The sequence below is a fragment of the Phalacrocorax aristotelis genome, chromosome 2, assembly GCF_949628215.1.
Source record: "Phalacrocorax aristotelis chromosome 2, bGulAri2.1, whole genome shotgun sequence".
Taxonomy (NCBI): Eukaryota; Metazoa; Chordata; class Aves; order Suliformes; family Phalacrocoracidae; genus Phalacrocorax; species Phalacrocorax aristotelis.
In genome coordinates, this window is record NC_134277.1 from 76649035 (window position 1) to 76669371 (window position 20337).

Consider the following 20337-nt stretch of genomic DNA (forward strand, 5'->3'; position numbering starts at 1 on the left):
TTGTCTCCGTGAGGTGGTACCCAAAGTACAGTAACAGCTTCAAAGCAAAACCCAAATACCCAATAAAGCTCGAGGCCAGTGTTTTAATAACAAATCTCCTAAGCAAAACATCTCTAGTCACTGCAGAGCACAGCAAACTACGAAAACCAACACCAATCTTTAACATGTACTGCAAAAACAAGAGCGTGGTGCAGATCGGATAAACTAATATTGGGAACAGATCGGTCAATGCTGAGACCAACAACTGTTATTATCTCAAACCCTTTGGGCCCTATGTCAGGCACTAAAGACAACTGTCATGGTTCAGCCCCAGCCTGCAACTAAGCACCACCCAGCCACTCGCTCACTCCTGCAACCCCAGTGGGACAGGGATAAGCATTGGAAGAGCAAAAGTAAGAAAACTTGTGGGTTGAGATAAGAACATTTTAATAATTAAAATAAAACAGTAATAGTAGTCATAACAACACTATAATGAAAAAGAAAATAACGAGAGAGAGAAAGAAAGGTGTAAATGTGGGTAGGGGGAAACAACCAACTGAACAATAAGTGATGCAACCGCTCACCACCTGCTGACCAACACTGCCAGTCCCGAAGCTGCAACTGCTGCCTCCCCCAGCCAACTTCCCCCAGTTAATATACTGGGCATGCCATCATATGATAAGGAATATCCCTCTGGCCAGTCTGGATCAGCTGTCCGCACTGTGCCTCCTCCCCTCCTGGCTTCTTGTGCACCCGGCAGAGTATGGGAACCTGGAAAAGGCCTTGACTAGTGACAGTGTTTTCCCAAAAAGTGGGTTCATTCACCCGGACTGCAAAATACCAAATTACACACAGAACAGATGTATTTCATTCATTTCATTTTTGTGCAGAGATGGGTGCTAGGTGGTAACTCCATAAAGGTAGCACCCCACACTGAGAAGCTACAAGGTATTTATACAGTTAAATGTGCCAGCGACAGCTAATATTCATGCCCCCCCAGCTGATAATTGGTTAGTTTCTTTCTCACATCATCTTAAAGGTACAGTTCCCTTCAAATTTACCACGCATGCTCAGAGAGTAAGGGGCTTATTCGAGTAAGGGGCTTTCTGGTCTATGGGCACAATTTTTAGTATTATAATGAAGATAGTTCACCTAAAGGACATCTAGTTTTAGTTCTTGTCAACATCCCAATCAGTTGTCCTCCTTGACTATACTTTATCAACCAGCTTTCGGTGTCTTCTGAGGTGGGATGTTCCCTTTTATCGGTCTGTTGGTTCTTCTTCAAGGATATAGTCATAAAACAATCACTTCCCTATCTTTCAGCTCTCTCCACCCGCCAGATTCTGTTTTGCCAAGCTCACATGGGTCATGGTTATTACTTAAAAGAAAATTCAATTTTCTTTGGGATATCATAAGCACTACTTAGCAACAACTAACGCATCAGTGTGTTATCAACATTTTTCTCATATTAAATCCAAAGCACAGCACTATACCAGCTACAGTGAAGTAAATTAACTCTATCCCAGCCAAAACCATGATAGATGAAGACCACAGAAGTGCATTCAGGGACAGCTGAAAGAGGCAATCAGTGCAAAAAGAGTAGCCCTATTCTAAAGAAACAGAATGTTATTGTGCAACGGTGGCTCATCTGCCAAGGCATCTCTTTATTAGGGAGAGCAAAATCTGCCACAAAACAAAATGCTGGAAGTTTTGTTGTGCCGAATGAAGAAGAGGAAGGGATGATCAGCAGTGAATTCTGGAATGATCATTGCACAGCGCATCATCATCACTCCTGCCGTGGCAGCTGCCGCTTCAGTGCCTTCTTCATTGACTTCCACAAAGGACTTGTGAACTACTTCAGAGAGCACCAGCTCGCTGCCAGCTGAAATTCCTGAGAAGTCTGCCTTCCCTAAGTCAAATGCGTCAGGCATTCCCATGCTGCTCAGAAGGGGTTTCAGATCATAATCTTCTTCCAGTTTAAATCTTGGTAAAGACACCCTCACCTCTGTACAGTCCATCATTTCAGGATTGATCCAGTCTATCAGCTTCTCGTACGTAAGTTCTCTTTCCAGCTGAAGAAAAACCCGAAAGTTAAATAATTAAGATAGGAGTCAGTTTTACATAGCCAAAAGTGGTGATTACTGTGTTTGTTTACATAATGCATAATATGCACCCTTTTTCCAGGGTTTAGAGGGTCTGAAGCCAAAAGTATAAATTACACTTCTCACTAGAGACTATGGCCCCAGCTGAGATCAGTCTCATATGCTTCTTGGTAGACACAGTAAGATCAGCCCCTTCCAAGTAAAGTTTACTTGTATAAAACATGTTAGATTGGGGTTTTTTTGTTTGTATTTTTTTCTTCTGGTTTTCTCTTTTTTTAAATTTTTACACATGGGAAGCAAAAGCACAGAACAACTGATGACAAGGTCCCAAACGAACTAAACCCAGTTCTTCTGTCTCTTAACCACAGGATCCTCCTTCAGGTTGAGAGTCTGATGAAAAATTCTGCTCAGAGCGCCCTTCACAGTCAGTGTTAGAAAGCCTTATTAATAAATTCCCTGTCCAGAGCATGAAATTGCCAGAACTTGTATCATATCTCCACAACAGAAGAGATCCTACGCTTACCTGTGAGCCTGTTTCCAGGTGGTGGGCCAGAGAATCTGCCAGCTGTTCAGAATGGAAGATCTATAGGATGAGCTACAGGACTTCCCAAGAGCTCCCCCAGATCCCCTCTCACCATATATGATGCTCACTATATTATGCCTTCACCATAACCACAGCTAACCTCTGCTCCTGGGGAGGGTCAGGTCTTCTTCCAGAGCCTCTGGCTAAGGGGGCAGTGCACAGCTTGACCAGTAGTGACACAATGCGTGCCTATCACTTTGGGGCAGAGAGGTGTGGGAGATTTCAGCTGGTGTTGAGCACCAATGACATAATAGCTTTGGAACTGAACTGAAGGTCTATATGCAACATCAAACTCTCTTCCCTGGAAGGAAGCAGACCATCTTTGCATTTAGCTCCACAACTTACACTTTCTAAGCCAGTGGATCCATCCTGGATTGCATCGGGGAGCAGGATGATCATGCTGAGTTCATTACCAACATAAGGAAGCTCAAGGATTTTAGTCTGGAAGTCCCCAATATAGGTCATGTTAAAGGTGTCTTGCTTGAACATCATCTGCACAGGTTTGGTCTCTTCCTAAAAATAAAGCGATGTCAACAGTTAGTACCGAGCTAGTATGTTGGTCTCAAAATACGAAGCAGGCACCCAGTTACTCATGGCTTTTTAGAATTTGACTGAAGAGAACTGGACACACCAGAGTACAACCCCACCACTGTCTTCTGCAAAGCAAGACAGAAGAAGTAACGATAGCAGAGATTTAACTTTTATTTACTAATGCAGAAGTGTCTGTGAAGTTTCCTTTAAGGCAAAGAGGCAAGGACACATAAATTTGCTCACTTAGGAACCAGTGACAAGCACTAAACAGAGCTGCTAGGAAGCAGGACCTGTGTTCCTTGCTTTAAATGAATACAAAATAATTTCAATGCAGGTATTTTAATTTTCAGTCCATGGGTAACCAACTACTATAACAAAGAAGAACTAAAATATTTCAAAATTTTACTAAAAACGCCAAGAAACTGCGAGTATTTAGAATTCTTAAAAGTCACATGGACAGTAAGGAGAGGAAAGATTTTTCTTCTCAATTTCATCCTCTGCTATCACATTCCATTTTCACATGGAGCATCAGCTACTATTGTTTACACCATTATTTCTTCCTTTCCAGTTGAGAGTTTCATTGCTTTCTCCCTTACCTTCATAAGAACTGTGCAAGTAGTTTTTTTATTTTAAAATAAAGTCCATTGAAACCATGCCCACAGAGAATATGGCAGAAATGATTTTGCAGCAGCAAAAGGAATGGGATAAAAAGGTGGATAATGGATCAGGGATGCAGAGGGATCTGGACAGGCTGGATTGATGGGCTGAGGTCTGTTGTACAGCGTTTAACAACGCCAAGTGCCAGGTCCTGCACTTGGGTCACAACAATGCCACGCAATGCTACAGGCTTGGGGAAGAGTGGCTGGAAAGGTGCCCAGTGGAGAAGGACCTGGGGGTGTTGCTTGACAGCCGGCTAAGTATGAGCCAGCAGTGTGCCCAGGTGGCCAAGAACATCCTGGCTTGTATCAGGAACAGTGTGGCCAGCAGGATGAGGGAAGTGATCGTGCCCCTGTACTCGGCACCGGTGAGGCCGTACCTCGAGTCCCGTGTTCAGTTTTGGGCCCCTCACTACAAGAAGGCCATTGAGGTGCTGGAGCGTGTCCAGAGAAGGACAGCGAAGCTGGTGAAGGGTCTGGAGAACAAGTCCTATGAAGAGCAGCTGAGGGAACAGGAGTTGTTTAGCCTGGAGAAGAGGAGGCTGAGGGGGGCGACTTTATTGCTCTCTAGGAACTATCTGAAAGGTTGTAGTGAGGTGGGCGTTGGTCTCTTCTCCCAAGTTACTAGTGGTAGGATGAGAGGAAATGGCCTCACGCTGCATCAGGGGAGGTTTAGTTTGGATATTAGGAGAATTTTCGTTACTGAAAGTGTGGTCAGGCATTGGAACAGGCTGCCCAGAGAGGTGGTAGAGTCACCATCCCTGGAGGTGTTCAAAAAATGTGCAGACATGGCACTTCAGGGAACGGTTCAGGAGGCATGGGGGTGTTGGGTTGATGGTTGGAGTTGATGATCTTAGAGGCCTTTTCCAACCTTAATGATTCTGTGATTCTATAAGTGAAGAAAAGGCCACATAGCATGTAAAAACTGTTCAGTTCAAGAAGTGCACGAGGCACAGAAATAATATCACAGGATGCTGAAAGGGCTTCTGGGATGTTAAAGAATATCTCTGCTACTGGACAGACTGTAAAATAACTAGCTTAAAACTTCAGGTTTATAGAGAGCTACCTCTCTCAAACAAGAAGGGTAAAGGAAAGAAGAACAGACAGAATGAAAGAAATACTTAACTGTTATACTGAGGTTTCAAGTAATTACATGAAACTTAACAGAAACTGATCATATTAACAGGAGGGGGTATAAGGAATTTTATAGCCTACCCAAGGTAACCCTGCTTGAACGATTCTTTTTCCCTTCGGAATTAAATTTATTTATTTCAGAGTACTTCAGGGTAACAGTGTATTGCCAGCATTTTAGAATATCATACCTTGTTAATTTGAAATGGCATTTCTGCTGTTCTCTCTTTGTCGAACTGCTTTTCCCAGTTGCCTTTAAAATAGATGGCATTCACCAGCACAAGTCTGGTCAGTGAATCAAGAATCCCCTCTGCCAACAGGTTCTGAATTTTACCTTTATGGTACACAGAAAAAAAAAGCCAAACCATTTTTAACAGTTTGACATGTATCTAATTACTATCTAATACAGTATTTACTCTGTAATTAGTACACAATAGACAAGAGAATTATGTACCAAACAGAGCAAGAGCTCAATGTTTGTGATTTTTTAATTCACAATATTCTATCTTGAAGTAGCTGTTTACCCAAGCCCCAGCTGCCATTAAATACAACTGGGGATTCTGCAAAACACTCACCTTCCGTCTTTTCCTCTACCCAGCCGTTTATTTGTTTTCTAGAATCCTCCCAAGCATGCATGAAGTCAGTCTTTTCTAGTCCAGCATGGTAGAACTTCTGACTTGACTCTATAAATGACTAACATGGACATTCTGAACAGCTTTTCAGCAATATATTTTGCTCTCCTTCAGCCACAGATGTTTCTTAAATGCACCAAGAAAATGTGCCCACTTTCCTCCCCCAGCTTCATATAGAGCCATTAAAGTTTTGTCTGACACATTCCTATCAGGTTTTATAGCACCTATTTGAACTAGGAATTGTCCACTGCATGTTAAGTCAAATGGCTTGTTTACTATGCTAGAAAGTTCTACATAACTGAGAAGTGATGTGGCTAGTTTTCAGGGTTTTTTGCTTCAGTGATAGAGCATACAATTTTGTAAGCTTCTCTCTACATAAATTTCATTGTTAAACTTCCCAGATGAACAGAAAACCTTTAGTTCAGAGGGAAAAGTGATTTTTCTTATGTCTGAATAAACATACCTTTTCTCTCATTTAACATAATTAGATCTTTAGTACACAGATTCTAAGTTTTAGAGTACAATCCATGTAATTATTATCTACTAGACAAATGAAACACTAGCATTCTTCATGAAAAGATTCACTGTAAATCACTCCCAGGGGAAGGAAAAAAAGAGCACCTTACATCTTGCTTCTAGGGAAGCATCTAAAGGAACATCTGTAACGCAATACCCATTACCCTATTTAGATCTTCTGATAAGGAAAATCTTAAGAGTCACATCCTCGTCTCAGTATGTTCTCTGAATCACTTATGTAACAGAGCAAAGCTACGAACTACTGCCCATGCTGAAGAGCAACTAGCAATTATCTTTTTATCACATTTACACACGATCAAGGGAAAGCAGTTACATCAACCATTTGTCCCACAGCCAAAAATATAAATGGATCACAGAACCCCGAAGATTTAGAGTCTGATGGGTTTTGTAGTGCTTTGCACCAGTTGTGCATTCAGATCACAGGCTAAAAGGAGCTTCTCCACCAAGGTCAGATACCAAGCGCTGGCGTAATCTATCACATTGTAAAGTCTCAGCCTAGAAAATTTTGAAAGTAAACCCCAAAGCCTGCCTTTGGCCACCAAAGGAAATCAGTAACAAGTAGATGATACTAAAACCCCCCATAAATTTAATGGTTACTTACTGAGAGAAACTCAAATGTCTTTTCTCCGTAAAGTCGGTTAGCTGTTCTCAGTATGTATTTGGTGTTTGGATCATTAATTTCAGAGTGAAGTAACTGATACCCATTGTGAGCATCCTCAGCTTTTTTCAGAGAAAGTACCTGTAGAAAGACACATCCTCAGCGGGGCCTATGCCTTCTCTAAACACACTGCTTCAGCACAATTTTTTTTTTAATGACTTTTGGGTTTGAAACTGTGACTTGAAGCCAGAAGATTTTTCATCACACCTCCCATTTGGAGCTTATTATTCAAGTCGCATATGATGCACCCAGTCAGACGCTGTGTGAGTAATAAATTAGGGTGCAGAAGAGTCAGCAGTATTTAGTTTCCTTCACTCAAGCCAAGCATTAGAGGATCACAGAAGGGTTGCAGTGGGAAGGGTCCTCTGGAGGTCATCTGGTACCACCTACCTGCTCACGCAGGGCCATCTACAGTTGGTGGCCCAGGACTATGCCCAGGTACATTTTGGGTATCTCCAAGTATGACAATAATATAATTTTGGAGAAACTTTTCTAGATTTAAATGAAAACTAAATATGTGTTTATACTCCTCTTCTGCTATGCAACAGAGGCAAACATAGCAAGAATGACTGATTATGCATTTAATACTGTCAACTGCATAGTAAAAAATATGCCAAGCGGTATCTGCCACCTGAGCAAGTTAAAAAAAAAAACAAACCAAGGTGCAGCTACCATTTTGACATGCACACAGGGTGAATTTTTAATTTATTTTTTAATGTACCTGGCTACATTTTGAAAATACGTGTAGTCTGATATTAAGCCCAAAGAAGGCAGAGAAGAAAGAAGAAAATATTTTATGTAGCTAGAGATTTATCAAACCTACAAACAAAATCCTAGGTACCTCAATGACATATTGAAGGAATATCCCTCCAAAAGGCACAAAAAAACCCACACAACCAAAACCAGGAACCTCTTAATTCCATATCGAAGGAAGCTCCACCTATAACAGCAAGTACTGCTTACATACATACCAAAGGAAGACCTCTGCCCTCTAAGACCAGAATGACAATAATAGTTTAGCATAAGTGCCGGTCACAGACATAATACAGATTTTTTGTTCCTATGGTCCCAAATTCAATACACTAAGTTTATTTAGACATACCTTTGCTATTTGGGCTTCAGTGTTACTCTTTGAACCCAGCAAAATCATAGACAAAGCAGAAGAAATACTAAAAGGAGAAAAGAATAGATTCTGACGGCTTTTGTCCTCACACAGCTTTCTTAGGAGGTCAAGTGCAAAAGTGGTATTTGCTGCACAAAGGCTATCCATGGTTCAGAGCCTGGGAGATACAACACAAAACAAGAATAGCTCAAATTTATTTGAATACAAACTGGTACGTTATCTCTGTCTTTTATATTTCATAATATGAACTATGCAGCAAGTATCATAATCAGGCTGGAAAACTAGCAACTTGCTGAAAAACTGATTCGGTGGAACAAGCACCTGAAATCCCACACTAGGCACCTGAGCCATTTTAAGGATTGTCACGGTTTAGGCCCAGCCAGCAACTAAGCACCACCCAGCCGCTTGCTCACTCCCTCCAGCCCAGTGGGATGGGGGATTGATTCGGAAGAGGAAAAGAAAGCTCCTGGGTTGAGATAAGAACAGTTTAATAATTAAAATAAAACTAATAATAATAACAATTATATAATGAAAAGGAAAATAATGAGAGAGAGAAAGAGGGGTGAAACCCGGGCGGGGGGGTAGCGAATAAAAACAAACAAACAAACAACACAACTGCAGACCAATGCTGCCTGCCCCCAAGCCATGACAGAGATATATTCTTTGCTTTCCTATTTCAATCCCATACCTGTAACAGAGACAGCAAGTCCCACTGGTGTCATTAGACTCTTCACTTGGTAAATAATATTACATCTTTTCAGATTATCACATGCAACAGTATTGTGTTTAGGATTTATTAAAACAAATCTTTTTTGACTTCACAAAGACAATTATTTGCCTTTATAGCAAAGCCAGAGCAAAAAGGCATCAGAATGACTGAATTATAAACTCTTACCTTCTCTATGTATCTTTGGTAGCACCTACCCTCAGTAGTACCTTCACCTTACTTGAACGTGTGCACCGTTGTGTTTTAAACCCAATAGCCAGCCTGGTAGAATTCAGCAGAATGACTTGACCTATGCGATTAAGAAAGAAAGGAAGAAAAAAAAAAAAGTTATTTGGTCAGCATGACAGATTACTGCAATTTCCTGCTGTAGAACCAAGAAATATCAAAGTCCATTTCATCTCCATTTTATTGTCTACACATAGAAACACACACAATAAAAAATCAATAAAATAATAAAACAAAAAATATGTTGCTACAAAATACAAAACCAAGGCTTAGTTCATATTATTAATTCATTATCTCAAACAAATAGGTAGAACAAGTTTCTATATCCATGATTTCCCACCTAAGAAAATATCTCGTAGTAGCTTACCAATAAACAGGAGTAACTTTTCTCCTGTTTCTCTTCTCCCATAACTGAAAGAAGAAAAAAAAAAGGCAAGCTTGGATGGAAACAATCCTCCAATTCTGTCTGAAACAAGTAATTTAACTGCGTGTACTTTGCAGCATAAGTAGAAGGCACTTAGTATTTTTAGTTCGTGTTGGTTACAACGAAGACCAGAAATTTCCTACTGTCCTGAATTGCTAGCAAGAAGCAGTTTTTGACCTGGTCAAAACACACAGGAACAGTGACAGCAGCAAGCAGTACTATCTAGAAAGTTTCTCTAGGGCTTCCATGACAGACAAAAATTTACAGACAAAAGGACGCAGCTCACACTGTTTGCCTACCTGAAAATCAGTGCATCTAACCAAATTGTAAGTAATATTTCAATAGGTAGGACACAAGGCTAGGAGTTGTATCTCTACAGTTATCCATGCTTTCTCCGCAGCTCATGAACAGCAATGTAACTACTGATACTCTTCTCATCAGAGCAGTTTTAGAGACAATACAGAATGACTGTGCTTTAAGAAACGAAAACCATAGAATACAAGCACATTTGTCAGTTAATTGTAACCTGTTAGCTGCAAAATCCTCAGTGATCAGGGGGTTTGCCCACAGCAACTCATTCCTCACTCTGGTCTCCCCATGCGCTCTGCAGGTCATTGGTGATGCACTTGTGAGGTTGTTTCTGGATGCCCTGACCCTGTGTATTCCCACCATAATGAATCTGATGCATATCATAGAATCACAGAACGTCCTGAGTTGGAACAGACCCGCAAAGATCGTCAAGTCAGGTTGTCCTGTGCAGGGAAAGGAGTTGGACTCAACGATCCTTGTGGGTCCCTTCCAACTCAGGACATTCTATGATTCTGTGATTCTGATTCCAGCTCCTGTCCCTGCACAGGACAACCCCAAAATTCATGCCATGTGTCCAAAGACGTTGTCCAAGTACTTCCTGAATATCATCAGGCTTGACACCATGACTACCTCCCTGGGGAGCCTGTTCCAGTGCTCCACCGCCCTCTGGTGAAAGAACCTTCTCCTAATATCCAACCTAAACCTCCTCTGGCACATCTTCCTGCCATTCCCTCAGGTCCTGTCATTGGTCACCAGAAAGAAGAGATCAGCACCTGCCCCTTGTGAGGAAGCAGTAGACCACAGTGAGGTCTCCCCTTAGTCTCCTCCTCCAGGCTGAACAAACCACGTGACTTTAGCTGCTCCTTATATGGTTTCCCCTCTAAACCCTTCACCAACTTTGTGGCCCTTCTCTGGACACTCTCTAGTAGCTCTCAGTACTCAAGGTGAAGCTGCACCAGCGCGGAATAGAGCGAGACAATCACCTCCCTCGACCAGCTAGCAATACAGTGCTTGATGCACCCCAGGACACTGTTGGTTCATGTTCAACTCACCGTCAACCAGAACCCCCAGGTCCCTCTCTGTGGAGCTGCTCTCCAGCTTCTCGTTCCCTTGTCTGTATGTACATCTGGGGTTGCTGTGCCCTAGGTGCAAAATCTGGCACTTGGCCTTGCTAGACTTCACATGGTTGGTTATTGCCCAGCTCTCTGGTTTGTCTAGATCTCTCTGCAGGGCCTCTCTGCCCCGGAGAGTGTCAACAGCTCCTCCCAATTTTGTGCCTTCAGCAAATTTAATTAGCATTCCTTCCAGTCCTGCATCCAATTCATTTATGGAGAGATTAGAGTACTGGCCCTAAGATGAAGCCCTGTGGAACCCTGCTAGTGACTGGCTGCCGGCCCAATGTAACCCATTTACTATAACCCTCTGAGCCTGACCCATCAGCCAATTGCTCACCCCATTACATGTTTATCCAGCTGCGTGCTGGACAGTTTGTCCAGGAGGATACTGCAAGAGACAGTATCGAAAGCTTTACTGAAATCCCAAACGATTACATCGACTGGCTTCCCTTGGTTAACCAGGTGGGTAACCTTGTCGTAGAAGGACATTAAGTTTGTTAAGCAGGACTTTCCCCTCATGAACCTGTGCAGACTAGGACCAATGACTGCATTGTCTTTCAGATGTTTTTCAATAACTTCCAGAATAATCATCTTCGTAATTTTACCAGGCACAGAAGTGAGAGTGACAGGCCTATAGTTACTAGGGTCATCCCTGTTGCCGTTCTTGAAGATTGGGACAACATTTGCCAGCTTCCAGTCAACTGGGACCTCTCCAGTTCCCAAGAACATTGAAAAATCATTGAGAGAGGTCTTACTATGACATCAGCCAGCTCTTTAAGTATCCTCAGATGAATCCCATTAGGCCCCATCGACTTCTAGAGATCTAGCAGCAAGTCCTGCACAAGTTCCAGGTTGATTGGGAGTTTATTGTTCCCACAGTCATGGTTCTCTAGCCCACTGATTCCCACCATCAACGTTGAAGACCAAGGCGAAGAAAGCATTAAACATCTCTGCCTTGTCAACGTCCCTGTTTGCAAGGTGAGCATTCTCATCAAGCAACAGGCCAATGTTATTTCTGGCTTGCCTTTGCCATTAATGTATTTTAAAAAGCCCTTCTTATTGTCACTCATGGTACTGGCCAGTTTCAACTGTAATTGAGCTTTGGCCACACGTATTTCCTTCCTGCAGTGCTGAACAGCATCACTATAGTCCTCCCATATCACCTGACCTTGCTTACACTGGCCATATTTTTTCCTTTTTTCTCCTTATTTCTAGAAGGTCCCTGGTCAGCCAAGCCGGTCTTATGCCTTGCCTGCTTGACTACCTACACTTTGGAATTGTGTGCTCCTGTGCTCTTAGGAGGTAGTACTTAAAAAGTGACCAGCACTGATGGACCTCAGCACCTTCGAAAGCTTCCTCCCCAGGGGACCTTACTAAGCAGTTCCCTGAGCAACCTTAAGTCTCCTCTCCTCATATCCAGAGTTGAGGCCTGGCTGTCAGTTTTCCTCCTGTCACCATAGAACTTGACTGCTTCATGGTCACCATGGCCAAGGTGGCCACCGATATCCACATCACCCATAGACCCTCTCTGTTAATAAGCTACAAATCGAGGAAGGGACCTTTCCTGGTCGGTTCCCTTGGTACCTGTACCAAGAAGTTGTTGTCTATATGGTTTAGGAACCTTCTGGACCTGTTTGTCTCAGCTGCATGGTATTCCCGGTTGACATCTGGCAAGTTGAAGTACCCCATAAGGACAAGAGCTGATGACTTAGAGGCATCCCTTAGCTCCTTGAAGAATAACTCATCAGTGCTGTTCTCCTGGCTGGGTGGCATATAATAGACTTCGACAACAACATCCACTTTGCCTGTCCCTTAATCCTTACCTATAGGCTCTCAACTGTGCCACTGCCAACTGCAAGCTGCATGCGTTCCAGCTCCTCCACTACATACAATGCTACCCCTCTGCCTCGCCTGCCCTGCCTATCCCTCCTGAAGAGCTTGTAACCATTCATTATGGCACACCAGTCACAGGACTCATCCCACCAGGTTTCACTTTGCTAATAATGTCGTATCTCTTGGACTGGGCCAAGGCTTCCAGCTCCTCTTGCTTGTTCCTCATGCTGCACGCATTTATGTAAAAACACCTCAAGTGCGGCTCATTGTGCCCATCGCCATGTGTAGCAGCCTGAATAGTCTCACTAGCGTGCAGCTCCTCAAACTTTGGCGCGTCTACCCATTGCCATCACTGACTAGCTTGGTATTGCCCCTTTCCCCCTTCCAATCTAGTTTAAAGCTCTGTCAATCAGCCCTGCTAGCTCCTGAAACCCTTTTCCCCTTTTGAGAAAGTTGCATCCCATCAGATGTCAGCAGACCTGGTGATGAACAGACCATCCTGTGATTGAAAAAGCCAAAGTTCCGCTGATGACACCAGCCTTGGAGCCACATGTTGATCAGCTCGACCTGCCTGTTCCATTCAATATTCTTCCCTATTGCTGAGAGGATTGAGGAAAATACTGCTTGAGCACCTGATCCTTCAACCATCTGCTCCAAGGCTCTGAAATACTTTTTGACAGCCTTTGGACTTCTCTTTGCTACCTCTTCTGTGGTAACATGGAGAACCAATAGCAGGTAATATTCTGAGGAGCTTACCAAACCAGGGAGTTTCCTAGTGACAGTTTCCTAGTTCCTACCCTGGCCCCAGGGAGGCAGCAGACTTCCCTGTGGGTTGGGTCTGGTCAGCGTATCAGACCATCCGTACCCCTCCATACGGAGTCACCTATGAAAACTACCCTTCTTTCTTTCTTAACATGACTGGTTGGGATGCAGGGGTTGGGCTGCCTAAGCAACCACTCCACCCCAGAAGAAACTTCAGCCACATCATCAGTTGTCTGCCCTTCAAATTCCAGGGCCTCATACCTATTGTGTACGGGCACCGTGGAAGTTAAGGCAGACCAAGAGTGCATTCACCTGCTGCCCTGGGCAGGAACCTGCTTCCATTGTCCCCTATCTCTTGGGTTACCTCCTTCTGTCTGGTAGTGAAGGGGTAGGGGATCCTTTGTCGCTTGTGCCATGGTTGGCTGGTGCTGGTCCCTCTGAGAGGGAGGGATGGTAGAGTACTATTCTACCAGTTGATCTCCTTCTCTGATTCCCTGATACTTCTCAGCATGGACACCTCCTCCCAAAGCTCTGTCACCAGGCTGAGCCGCTCCTTTACCTGGGTTCACTTCCCACAGGTGAGCTCACTGCTGTCGTCAGATACTGGCCTAATACTCAGGCACACCCTGCAGCGCAGACCTGGAAAGCTGCATGCTGCCTTGAAGGTGCTGTTTGGGTGGCTGCGTCAGTTCTTGCAGCTGGAAGGGCTGCGAGATACACTGAGGGCACAGCACTTCGCTGGGTGAATACCATGGCTCCTGCTGTTCTCAGCTCCTTGTAAGTGGACCACGGCTTCTGCTTGAAGTGGCAGAGCCCTCTCTGCACATCCTGCCTGTGCAAACTGCCGCACCACACCCTGTTTGCCAGTCCTGGGTCAAGGCGCCCCTGGTCGCTTGTGCTCCTTCGGGCCGTTTAAATTTCCTGCGGTTGCTCCTAGCCGCTACCCCGCTGCGTCAGCCCCACCCACGGGATCTACCAGCTCCCATGGGGTCTCTCCACGTCCAAGGATTCCCCTGGCTCTGGGAACCCCCTTTTCCTTGTCAACAGGTGCTCAGTGGCAGCACTTACCGTTACCGTCACTGTGTCCCTCGTTGATTGATATTCTCAGCAGTAGACACCTAAGCTTTAGGACAGTCTTTATGAACAGTGTTTATGGACAAAAAGGATGTATCTTGACTAAACAGCAGATACACACTGCAGTGTCTCTCCCAACTATGTTTTGCATGGGGAAACCTGGCCACAAAAGGGTACAGCTGTCCTCCAGCCTGCGGCCCAAGAGACACATCATAGAATCATTAAGGTTGGAAAAGACCTTGAAGATCGTCAAGTCCAACTGTTGTCTCAAACGTGTATATTCTTCTGGGATGAAATGGAATAGCGCAGGTCAGACAGGAGGGTATTAGCAATGAATGCCTCCTTAGAAAGAACCTCCTCAAAAGAATACAAATCAGTAGAACTTCAAAGACTGACAATGAAAACATCCTGCTACAAAGAAGGGGATGAAGGGAAGGCCACAGATGTGAAGTCACCAGTGATAAAAGGGAACATCTTGCCCCAGAAGGCTTGAAACACAGTAACTGGGGGACAGGTAATTCCAGCAGGGAGAAATTGTGACCACCGACTCAACTGAGGGATGAAAGGACTAGCCTCCCCCACTCCTTTTGAGCATGTGCAGTGAATTAAAATCACTGTAGCTTTAAAACTAAGCAGAAAAGATACAGAGCAATGGAAGAAGAAGATGCTCAGTCAGGTCAATGGTTATGTATGAGACAGACATGGTGTGTTAACTGTCATGTATAAATGTCAAAATGAACTCCAGTAGGTGTGTTTGATTTGTGGAAATATTCCACCTTGCATCCTGCACAGAATAAAACATCTCCTTTCTAAACATACTTCGTGTGTTTCGGGAGTTATTTTAAATTACAGGTAACACAACTGTCAACCCAACACCCCCATGCCTCCTAAACCATGCCCTGAAGTGCCATGTCTGCACATTTTTTTTTTAACACCTCCAGGGATGGTGACTCCACCACCTCTCTGGGCAGCCTGTTCCAATGCCCAACCACTCTTCCAGTAAAGGAATTTTTCCTAATATACAATACAATGTCTTCTGATGCAACTTGAGGACATTTCCTCTCATCCTACTGATATCCAGAAAAAAATGGAATTTCTTCTTATAACCATGAACCATGGGAGCTTGGCAAAACGTAATCTGGTGGGCAGAGAGGGAGCTGAAAGATAGGGAAGCATTTGTTTTATGACTATATCCTTGAAGAACTGACAGACTGATAGAAGGGAATATCCCACCTCAGAAGACATTGAAAACTGGGTGACAAAGTATATAGTCAAGGAGAACAACTAATTTGGATATTGATAAGAACTAAAACTAAGTGTCCTTTAGGTGAACTATCCTCATCATAGTATTAAAAATTGTGCCTGTAGGCCAGAAAGACCCCTACTCAAATAAGCCCCTTACTCTCTGAGCATGCGTGGTAAATTTAAAGAGAGCTGTACCTTTAAGATGAAGTGAGAAATAAAGTGTCCTGGCTTCAGCTGGGATAGAGTTAATTTTCTTCGTAGTAGCTAGTATGGGACTATGTTTTGGATTTGTGCTGGAAACAGTGTTGATAATGTGGAGATGTTTTAGTTGTTGCTAAGACATGCTTACACTACGTGAGGTCTTTATCAGCTCTCCACGTTCTGCCAGGTGCAGAAGCAGCTGGGAGAGGACACAGCTGGGACAGCTGAGCCCAACTGACAAAGGGATAATCCCATACCATATGATGTCATGCTCAGTATATAAAGCTGGGGGAAGAAGAAGGGGGGGAGGGGGGCATTTGGAGCAATGGTGTTTGTCTTCCCAAGTAGCCATTAGGCGTGATGGAGCCCTGCTTTCCTAGAGATGGCTGAACATCTGCCTACCCACGGGAAGTAGTGAATAAATTCCTTGTTTTGCTTTGCTTGCACGCACGGCTTTTGCTATCCTTATTAAACTGTCTTTATCTCAACCCATGAGTTTTCTCACTTCTAGTCTTCTGATTCTCTCCCACATCCCACTGATGGGGGAGTGAGCAAGCAGCTGCGTGGTGCTTGGCTGCTGACTGTGACTATACCAATTATCAGCTGGGGGGGCATGAATATTAGCTGTTACTGACACATTTTACTGTATAAATACCTTGTATCTTCTCAGTGTGGGGTGCTACCTTTGTGGAGTTACCACCTAGCACCCATCTCTGCACAGAAATGAAATTAATAAAATACCTCGGCTCTGTGTGCAATTTGGTGTTTTGCAGTCTGGGTGAATGAACCCACTTTTTGGGAAAACACTGTCACTAGTAACTTGGGAGAAGAGACCAACGCCCACCTCACTACAACCTCCATTCAGGTAGTTCTAGAGAGCAATAAAGTCGCCCCTCAGCCTCCTCTTCTCCAGGCTAAACAACTCCTGTTCCCTCAGCTGCTCTTCATAGGACTTGTTCTCCAGACCCTTCACCAGCTTTGCTGCCCTTCTCTGGACACGCTCCAGCACCTCAATGGCCTTCTTGTAGTGAGGGGCCCAAAACTGAACACAGGACTCAAGATGCAGCCTCACCGGTGCCAAGTACAGGGGCAGGACCACCTCCCTCATCCTGCTGGCCACACTGTTCCTGATACAAGCCAGGATGTTCTTGGCCACCTGGGCACACTGCTGGCTCATACTCAGCCAGCTGTCAAGCAACACCCCCAGGTCCTTCGCTGCCAGGCAGCTTTCCACCTGCTCCCAACAAGACTGCCATGGATTAGTGCCTGGTATATGTGAATGCCTCCCCACCTTGCCACAGCTGTCTCAGAAGAGCCTTTTTCAAACACAGCCAGAGAGGGAACTCAGGGTAGATGTCAGGCAGTGTCCATCTCCACGGAGGAAGCTGTGTCTGTGGCACAGACATCCCTTTTCCCATCTCCTGAACCAAAGCATGCATTCTGGAGGGAAGTGGCATCATTTAGAATTTGGAGTGGGGCACGATGTTAAAACACTTGTAGGGCAAGATCTCTGACAGCTCCAGGTCATGGCTCCCCACCTCACACCTCTCTAAGGGCAGGTGGTGGGACACAGGGGATGCCAGAACCCTGTGACTGCCTGCTACCACCAGCTCTCAGCCCCGTCTGCCTCAGCAGAAGTGGAGAGGGACAGGGAGGAGCCCCAAAGATCTGCCACTGTCCTGATACCAGGACAGGCAAAAGGAGCCAAGGGTTTGGCACTCCCAGGGAACACAAAAGAAGCGAAAAGACCCTCCTCCATCCTGCACTGGAATTGGCACTGTCACCAACAACCAGGAATAAAACTCCTTAACACTGGACGCAGTAAAGAGCAGGCATTATTTTATTCAGTGCTGGGTGCATGGAGGATCTCTCTGCCTAGGATGAGCACCTACTATAATTCCTTTTTCACATTTGTAAGTGTGTCATGGTTTTAGCTAGAATAATTTTCTTCACTGTAGCTGATATAGTGCTGTGTTTTGGACTTAGTATGAGAATAATACTGATACCACACTGATGTTTTAGTTGTTCCTGGGTAGTGGTTGTACTAGTCAAGGCCTTTTCCAGCTTCCCATGCTCTGCCAGGGGCACAAGAAGCCATGAGGGGAGGGGCCACAGCCAAGACAGCTGTTCCAAACTGACCAAAGGGATATTCCTTATCATATGACGTCATGAACTGCAGGAAGTTGGCTGGGGGAAGCAGCAATCACAGCTCAGGAACCGGAGGCATCGGTTGGTGGGTGATGAGCAGTTGCATCACTTGTTTGGGCTTTTTTCCCTCCTCCTGAGGTTTCATATCTCTCTCTCTCTCATTATTTTCCTTTTCATTATATAAGTATTATTATTACCACTGTTTTATTTTAGTTCTTAAACTGTTCTCATCTCAACCCACGAGTTTGTGTTTTCTTATTTTTGCTCTTCCGGTTCTCTCCCCCATCCCACAGGGGTGGGAGAGCGAGCGAGTGGCTGCATGGTGCTTAGATGCTGACTGGGGCTAAACCACGACAATGTGGAAGTTAACACACCACCCCTACCTAACACATATTCATTGCACTGAGTATCCTCTTCTTCCGTTGGCCTGTACTTCCTTCACTTAAATTTAAACCTACAGCGTGACTGTAATTCACCACACATTTGCAAAAGGAGCAGCGGGGGGGGGTGGGGTGGTGGTGTTAGTCCTTTTTCGACCACCGACTCACCTGAGGGACAATCTCCCCCCTGCCAGAATTACCTTTCCCCGCAGTTCCTGTGCTTCAGCAATTGTTCATTTCTTAAGCACCTTCTGGGGCAAGATGTTCCCTTTTATCACCGCTGGCTGATTTGTGGCCCTCCCTTCACCCCTTTCTTTGTAGGGGGGTGTTTCTATTGTCAGTCCTTGAAGTACTACTAATTTGTATTCTTTGGAGCAGGTACTCATTAGTGAGGCATGCATTGCTACTACCCTCTCATCTAGCCTAAGCATTATTTGCTACCTTGAATATTCTAAAATTCTCAGGTGTTAGTTTCCACTTCTAACTGTGATCCCTTCTTAACTGCTACTAACTCCTGCGTTATTCCACTTAATCCAAGAAGAATATAACAGCACCATAAACCACGTTAAAACTCAACGTTTCCACGGTGCCCCCGTCACTCTTACACGTGAAAAGCATTACCTACACACCGCTGCGACTCCATCTGACAAGGAGAAATCACGTCACGAAAGAGAAAAACAATAATAGTAAAAGCAACGTCATACAGTCCCTCATTCTTTTAAAAAATACAAAAATAAAAAAAAACAACATAACGACCACCACCACCACCACCTCCCCCCCGCCCCCCCGCGTGTTTCCTGTAAAAAAATTACATTACAGGACAGTGAATGCTCCGCACTCACCTCCGCCCGCAGCCTCCCGGGTCCCTTCCCGTAACCGCTTTGCGGCGGAAGCTCGGCCCCTCGCTAGCCGCGCCCCGGGCGTTAGCCGGAGCCTGACACGCTTCTCCTCCGCAGCAACGGCCATTTAGCCGTCACGGCGGCTGTGCGCTGGAGTTCGGCGGCTAAAATGGCCGCAGCCCCCACCGCAGAGAGCTCTTGCAGCCCTTCTCACTCCCCCCTTTAGTGCGGGCGTCGCCGCAGCCGGTGATTTTCCGACTCTGTTGCCGGCTCATGGCAGCGCTGACATAAAACACCACCACTCCAAGATGGGTTAATAATAAATAATGAGAAGAAATAATTATTATTAATAATTGTTTTTGAAGTGAGGGTTGTTTTGAATGAAAGTTAGGTGTTGCTCTAGTCGGAGACCGTGTGGGCTTGTCCCCTCCTCATGTACCTGAGGGTCTGAGTGAGGCAAGTAGCCCACACAGAAGTGTATTTTTAATTTTTGTTTGTTTGTTTTTAAGGAATCAGTAGAGTGACATGTGAAACCAACTGAGGTGAGGTTGGGAGCTGATGAAGACTTTGAGCTGAGATGTAGAAGGAAGGCAAGAGAATGGCCACAGGCCTTGGGTAGGGAGGGTCTGCCTCCATTTGTAATGCAAGGTCCCAATCAAGGGCAAAATAGAAGCAGGGTCTAACTGCTGTGCTGTGGCAGTAAGTGCTAAGACCATGTCTGAATCAGGAGCTCTAGTTGTGAGGGTGAGAAGAGGGCCTGCGTTAGTGTCGTAAATAACTAAAGGGTTAAACTTGCAGCTTGAGCCATTATTAACCGAAACCCACATCCTGAGAAATACAAATGACTCAATGAGCCAACTTGTGAAAGGAATTCAAGGTTCACTGGCTGAGAAACTTCACGGGCAGGTAACAGGGATGACACAACCATGAAACAATGAACTGGCAAGAGTCGTAGTAACTGGGGGAGAAAGTAATTCTGGCAGCAGGGGGAGATTGCAACCACAGACACACATTCACACACAGACACATGCACGCACACTCCTCTTGAACATGCACAGTGGATTACGATCACACTGTAGGTTTAAATTTAAGTGATGAAGATACAGACCAGTGGAAGAAGAGG

At 44.7% G+C, this 20337-nt stretch overlaps 1 protein-coding gene across 1 annotated transcript; it reads right to left on the bottom strand.

The window, feature by feature from the left end:
- Positions 1-409: 409 nt before the first annotated feature.
- On the bottom strand, positions 410-19619 carry LOC142053076 (serpin B6-like). Its single transcript, XM_075084171.1, has 8 exons — positions 19218-19619; positions 8828-8948; positions 7912-8089; positions 6753-6890; positions 5558-5675; positions 5174-5316; positions 3010-3177; positions 410-2051 (listed from the first exon to the last, which is right to left on the bottom strand). Exons 3-8 carry the CDS (start codon positions 8077-8079, stop codon positions 1647-1649), a joined length of 1140 nt encoding a protein of 379 aa, XP_074940272.1. The 5' UTR covers positions 8080-8089; positions 8828-8948; positions 19218-19619; the 3' UTR covers positions 410-1646.
- Between the last annotated feature and the right edge of the window lie 718 nt (positions 19620-20337).

What these genes read in the sequence shown, in the direction of transcription:
- LOC142053076 (XM_075084171.1), bottom strand. Translation starts at nt 8,079, where the DNA reads ATGGATAGCCTTTGTGCAGCAAATACCACTTTTGCACTTGACCTCCTA. An exon ending in AGACATTTGAGTTTCTCTCA is followed by an intron (nt 5,676 to 6,752) that starts GTAAGTAACCAT and finishes TGTCCATGTTAG; the next exon opens with TCATTTATAGAGTCAAGTCA. An exon ending in GGTAGAGGAAAAGACGGAAG is followed by an intron (nt 5,317 to 5,557) that starts GTGAGTGTTTTG and finishes TGTACCATAAAG; the next exon opens with GTAAAATTCAGAACCTGTTG.